Below are 6997 nucleotides of genomic sequence, written 5' to 3' on the forward strand. Positions count from 1 at the left end.
CTGGGTAACGGTTTGAAACGGGAAACACGCTACGAAACGTTTCCCAGCAAAATCAAAGGGGTCCGTTGGGCATACTAAACAAAGGCTGCAAGTGCCCTATATTTAGTTTTTCTTTTTATTTTCATTTGCTTATCCTATTGAGAGCTCTTATTCGCCAGCTTGGGCATCACCAGAGCGAATTCAAATTGACAGCTGTTCATTTTAGTACAGAGTCCGTGTGCCTATTCTTCATTATCGATCGAATCTGTTTGTGGATCTTATCTAAAGTTGCGCCCCTCTTTTACACTCTACCATCGCCAGTAAATGAAAGAGCACGTTATGTTGCGTATCAGTCCAGAAAGAAGTCCATTGTTTCTTGCCGTTGGTCGATTGCCGTGTTATCCGGGTTCAGCATTTTCGGTTGTCAGTCTAAAGCAGACTGACAACCGAATATGCTGAACCCGGATAACACGGCAAAGGTGTTGGACAGGTGGAGCTCGTGTCGTTTTTCATGCGGCTTCATGTAGTGTTTAAAAGACTTTTTTGGGAATCAACCCCGTAACCATCCGCTTATGAAGCGAACGTGTATCCAACTATGCCACGTTGCCCCCTACGTATTTAGTTGTTTGAAAGAATAATGAAATATTAAATGACCTCACGTATTTTGTTGCTTTATTCTCTTCTGTTTGCACGCCCAACACGTTTAAACTTTTAACACTACCTTCACGAGAGCAGCGAATTCGCGACCGACGCCTACTACGAATCAAACACTATTCCAGATAAGGGCCTGTTCACAAATTTCATAAAGTTGAAGGGGGTGGGTGGGTGTCCTCAAAACGTGACAGCTCATACAAAATTCGTAGAACATTCATACAAAAAGTGTTTCAAGGGGGTGGGTGGGTGTTGAGGCGAAGTAGGCCGTCATTGAAATTTGTACGCGCCGTTGATGATTGTTGCTAGTTCATCTCACGAATTTGACTCAAAAAAATCAGTTGGTTTTGCACTGACACAGCTGAAAAAGTATCAGCATACTTTATGCATGTTTGCGCGTAGGGTGTATTTTTTCAAGCCAATATTTATAAGCTATCAAGACTGAGTTTTATCACTTTGAAATTGCGAATGACGGGCTACTTAGCCTTAAAAATGGCCATGAACGGCGTTTTGAAATTTGTGAATGAACTCTAACAGATGTTTATGTAGGAACGAAAATATTTTGAAAACCTATGTAAATATTCAACCTGATACACGTTGAAATCACCAGCGCTGCCACACAGCGTAGTGCGTCAAACAGTGTTGAATATCAGTATCTTGAAATATTTCATATTCACCACTGACATCGTCATGGGAACTTAACAACAACAGCACCACCACGATGTTGCTACTTCTGTTGCCATTTAAAATGACCTTTTGTGTTACACAGTTTTACAATAGGCAAATTTAATGCGCCACCATCATAGAGGTCGCTAGGGAAGAAGGGGAGAAATGTCATTGAAAATGTTTGTTTACGTCCAAAATTTAATTTTTCGACCCAAAAATTAGCTCATAATCAATTGATTATTAAACTATTTTTCAGTGGCATAATCATTATGACCCTTTATTCTTGCGATACGCGTCATTTCAGAACCAATTTGACCCCTAACAAAGAATCCGATAGTTTCTAACCTATGTAGCCAAACACCAATTTTTCAATTTTATCCCACTAATCGTACATGAACACTGACCGGATCTGTACATTTTCGAAGGAAAAAAAGTTTATCATGTTCTCCAATGCTCTCTGATTGTCTACAAAATAACTATTCCGAGAAAAAGTGTAATATGTGTGCTCCTTCCTATACTGCACACGGTGCGTTCTCAACCCAACCTCTTTTATGACGGTTCTTTGAAAATACTAGCCTATAAAAAATAAACATCTGTTATATGTGAACAAACTTTGGTAGAAGGGGAGTATAGTTTACCTGTGAGTTTACCCATACTTTATTTATATTATTCTTTTTCTAACATCGATAGTCCAGTGTATTTTAGATGACCAAAACATTCTGAAAAAATCTTTTTTATCATTGTTTGCCTTCTCCATAACTGTTATGATACATCTTAAAAGACCTTAAACCTAAGTCTTTACGTAAATAACTTATGGAAAGAAGTCATCCTGATAAGTTATAAATTGTTTGTAGTGTAATAATGATGCTGCTGTTAGAGGTAATTATTGGATCATATTGTTAACCAATTTCCATCTTTTTAGGTATGGTGATCGCATACACCAAGGGCGCTTTCCTAAATTGGCGCCTGGTCGCCTGGATCAACATAGCGTACACTGTAGTTCCTGTACTGCTTATCCAACTATTGGTACCTGAATCTCCCGTTTGGTTGGTTTCCAAGGGACGCATCGAGGACGCAGCTCGATCACTCAAGTTCCTCTACAAAAAGTATCCTCAACCTGATCATACTGTAAGTGGCATTACTTCCTCAACCAATTTGATGTACTGATCTAAGTGTGTTTTATCTTCTAGGATCAACCACTGTCCGAGATGCACTTAAATGCCTTAATCAAAGAGCGGGAATCTAAAATTCATGAAGCAGAACGAAACCTTGAAGCAAATCAATCAAGGTTCCGAGGCTTCCTGAAGCCCACCGGCTACAAACCGATGATCATTCTGTTCTGGTTCTTCCTTATTCAACAGTTCAGTGGGATCTACATCACTCTGTTTTTCGCCGTTACCTTCATGCAGGATGTCGGAACAGAGGTCAATGCGTACATGGCATCGATCTTCGTGGGGCTGACACGCTTCATGATGTCACTGTTGAATGCATGGCTTTTGAAGAAGTTTGCCCGTAGACCGTTGGTGATGGTGTCTACTACGGGAATGGCAATTTGCATGTTCGTGTCCGGGTTGTTCACCATGTGGATCAAGGAAGGTACAACTACGTTGACCTGGATTCCGGTGGTTTGTTTGCTGCTGTATGTTTGTGCTTCCATGATCGGGTTGCTGACAATTCCTTGGACCATGACGGCAGAGCTCTTTCCTACAGAGATCAGAGGCATTGGTCATTCACTGTCATACTCCATGGCGAATTTGTTGATGTTCTTCGCTGTGCAGAGTTACAGGTATAATACTAGATTTGTTTCGATAGTATTGTTGTAATCTCAACAATTCTCCATTCCAGATCAATGACCGACATCCTGGGTGGTGCCCACGCGGTTCAATGGCTGTTCGCAGCTGTATCGGTCGTGGGCTTCCTGTTTGCGTTGATCTTCCTTCCGGAAACGCACGGCAAAAGTTTGGCTCAAATAGAGGCGTACTTTGCCGGTGACAAGAAGCGAAACCCTCAGCTTACCGCCACGATACAACAAAGCAATATGGGCCATCGAAGGGCGACGGAGCATCTGATCAAGGTTCCCAGTTCGCACTCGTTCAAACTGAAGGAAGCAGAAGTATTGCTTATGAAGCACAAAGAAGCTGCTTAAAAAGTTTAGGATTACTATAGGATAGTTAAAACCTTAATCAGAGAAGTATATTTATCTCACCGCTACTTATTTTTATGTCAGAAATTTTATGCATGCATGTGTGATAAGTGTACTTAAGATGAAGACGATATTTTCGCCAATTTTCATATTTCTCTAGATCACCCACCGTGATCGCAGAACAAACAGAAAGTATTAAAACTAACGAAAATGAACACCGATAGTTATTTATTGTACAATACCGATAGGAGCACAAGCTAGAATTGCTGTTTTTAGGTAGTTATAAATGAAATATCAGAGAGCTTCGTGAAATTACACCGATGAAGGGTCTGAAATTCAATTTTAAGCACTGATTTACATTTTCAGCACGAAAAAGTGATCATTTTATTATGTTTCGTAATTATTGATTGAATCAAATGTGATATGATTTCCGTAATGCCTTGTTCGTTGTAGTCAGGTATAATTCAACGCAGTTTCTCCAATTTGTACTTAAAGTGCCCGAATGATCGCTACAAAAAAAATCAAATTAAACACTGCACGTCCCAGAGAATTCCTAGCGAGAAAAAAATGATGCTTTTGAGTGCTTTAAAATTAAAAACCGATGGTACAATAAAGTTTAAGTAGAAAAATATTCTTTGTAAAATTTGCTTCTTCTTCGAAATGAAACCAAATCCTTAAACTTTTGCAACTATCTTGTTTACTGTAGCCAAATATAATGAAATAATCACCAAGTTCATAGAACTATGAAAATCCTGATTAAAATAGACGATGAATTTATCTCGAGCCTACACATCCATCAGTGGAATCTAGTTTTTTGTTTTGAACGTTTTTCTGATGATATATAATGTATTTCTTATAATATATTGGGTGGTTTGCTCAAGAGTTGCCTTTCTGGAGATATTCCAAATGATATCATTCATTAACTTCAGAAAAGACATTTAATAGTTTTGATTTTGATTTTACCAAAGATTTTTGGTATGCTCGTAGATAAAACCTTCGTAGACTTCTGGCAATCTCTTTAGTGAATTCGTGGCAAGACTCTTGGTGTATTCCAAGTAGATGTTTTTTTTTATGAATTTCTGATGAGTTCTTGATTAATTATTAAAAAGATTGCTTTTCGGATGTTATACTTATAGGATTATTTAAAACATTTACAGGGAACTTTGAGTGGTATTTAATACCACTCTGTGATAGAGGACAGTTCGGTTTTGCGTCGTCCGATAGATTTAGCTCACAGTTTCGCGCATGTTTTCGTCGCCGGATATTTTTTGTTTTTTTTTTGTTTTTTCCTGTTTTGGAGCGTCTTGCTGGGTAGTGCTTCGTGAAGTCCAAGCAGGACAGTTCGGTTTTGCGTCGTCCGATAGATTTAGCTCACAGTTTCGCGCATGTTTTCGTCGCCGGTGATTTTGTTTTTTCCTGTTTTGGAGCGTCTTGCTGGGTAGTGCTTCGTGAAGCCCAAGCAGGACAGTTCGGTTTTGCGTCGTCCGATAGATTTAGCTCACAGTTTCGCGCATGTTTTAGTCGCCGGAGATTTTGTTTTTTCCTGTTTTGGAGCGTCTTGCTGGGTAGTGCTTCGTGAAGCCCAAGCAGGACAGTTCGGTTTTGCGTCGTCCAATAGATTTAGCTCACAGTTTCGCGCATGTTTTCGTCGCCGGAGATTTTTTTTCTTCTGTTTTGGAGCGTCTTGCTGGGTAGTGCTTCGTGAAGCCCAAGCAGGACCGTTTTTACATTCAGAAATGGAATAGTGAAAAGTGAAAAATGAAAAAGTGATTTGTTTGATTTGTGTCCTCAGTACTGTTGGTTTTTGGCCGCCCGAAGTTCACCGAACCATCCGGAAGTGACATGCAGCACATAAATTTAGAGAATCAATCCGGTGAGTTTGTTCCAGTATGATACTTTTTCTTTTGTGAGCCTTCCGGATCGTTTTTGTTCGCGTCGTGGAACTTCTGATCGTTTCTTGAACGGAAAATGTTATTTTCGGAGTTTGATAATTATGTTCAGATTGCGCATTCTGGGTAGTGCTTCGTGAAGCCCAAGCAGGACAGTTCGGTTTTGCGTCGTTCGATAGATTTAGCTCACAGTTTCGCGCATGTTTTCGTCGCCGGATATTTTTTGTTTTTTTTTTTTTGTTTTTTCCTGTTTTGGAGCGTCTTGCTGGGTAGTGCTTCGTGAAGCCCAAGCAGGACAGTTCGGTTTTGCGTCGTCCGATAGATTTAGCTCACAGTTTCGCGCATGTTTTCGTCGCCGGAGATTTTGTTTTTTCCTGTTTTGGAGCGTCTTGCTGGGTAGTGCTTCGTGAAGCCCAAGCAGGACAGTTCGGTTTTGCGTCGTCCGATAGATTTAGCTCACAGTTTCGCGCATGTTTTCGTCGCCGGAGATTTTTTTTCTTCTGTTTTGGAGCGTCTTGCTGGGTAGTGTTTCGTGAAGCCCAAGCAGGACAGTTCGGTTTTGCGTCGTCCGATAGATTTAGCTCACAGTTTCGCGCATGTTTTCGTCGCCGGAGATTTTGTTTTTTCCTGTTTTGGAGCGTCTTGCTGGGTAGTGCTTCGTGAAGCCCAAGCAGGACAGTTCGGTTTTGCGTCGTCCGATAGATTTAGCTCACAGTTTCGCGCATGTTTTAGTCGCCGGAGATTTTGTTTTTTCCTGTTTTGGAGCGTCTTGCTGGGTAGTGCTTCGTGAAGCCCAAGCAGGACAGTTCGGTTTTGCGTCGTCCAATAGATTTAGCTCACAGTTTCGCGCATGTTTTCGTCGCCGGAGATTTTTTTTTTCTTCTGTTTTGGAGCGTCTTGCTGGGTAGTGCTTCGTGAAGCCCAAGCAGGACCGTTTTTACATTCAGAAATGGAATAGTGAAAAGTGAAAAATGAAAAAGTGATTTGTTTGATTTGTGTCCTCAGTACTGTTGGTTTTTGGCCGCCCGAAGTTCACCGAACCATCCGGAAGTGACATGCAGCACATAAATTTAGAGAATCAATCCGGTGAGTTTGTTCCAGTATGATACTTTTTCTTTTGTGAGCCTTCCGGATCGTTTTTGTTCGCGTCGTGGAACTTCTGATCGTTTCTTGAACGGAAAATGTTATTTTCGGAGTTTGATAATTATGTTCAGATTGCGCATTCTGTCCGGGCGGGTGTAACGCAACTAACAATCGGTTGTGGATGCTTTTTAACTGTTCGATGACCCTGGAGGGATCGATCCTGCTTTTCGTATAATTTTGAGCAGAAAAACCGACTGTGTCCTAGGGTGTTTAGTTCGAACGCGCTTCCTTTCGTTTTTCGATTATCTAAAAATACAGTACCACCCAGTACAGTTTTTCAATGAGCACAGTACAGTTTTTCAATAGGCGTGATTTTTTTTTTTTTTTTTACGCGTATCGTTACACAATCCGATGACCCTGGAGGGATCGGTTTTGCTTTTTACTGGTTGTTGAGCAAAAATATTACTGCACAATCGACAAGCATTTCGCGAAATACTATTTATACTATAAATAAGCTATTGTTTTCTCTTTTGATTGCCGGCATTCAAAAGATTAATTTGAAAACGCTTAAACAACAAATATTTAT

The 6997-nt window shown here is 40.4% G+C and overlaps 1 protein-coding gene across 4 annotated transcripts in view; it reads left to right on the plus strand.

Moving 5' to 3' along the window:
- LOC110676984 (facilitated trehalose transporter Tret1-2 homolog) overlaps positions 1–4070 on the plus strand; it is an 85123-nt gene extending 81053 nt beyond the window's left edge. For 3 of the 4 annotated variants that reach the window (XM_021847214.1, XM_021847215.1, XM_021847216.1), the window contains exons 4-6: positions 2219–2424; positions 2487–3082; positions 3142–3999. In XM_021847214.1, coding sequence (XP_021702906.1) covers positions 2219–2424; positions 2487–3082; positions 3142–3442 — 1103 coding nt within the window. In that variant the 3' untranslated portion in view covers positions 3443–3999. Of the gene's footprint in view, positions 1–2218; positions 2425–2486; positions 3083–3141 lie in introns of all 4 variants that reach the window. The other variant, XM_021847213.1, reaches the window with a different exon arrangement.
- Positions 4071–6997: the final 2927 nt, after the last annotated feature.

The sequence above is a fragment of the Aedes aegypti genome, chromosome 2 (genome assembly GCF_002204515.2).
Source record: "Aedes aegypti strain LVP_AGWG chromosome 2, AaegL5.0 Primary Assembly, whole genome shotgun sequence".
Lineage (NCBI taxonomy): Eukaryota > Metazoa > Arthropoda > Insecta > Diptera > Culicidae > Aedes > Aedes aegypti.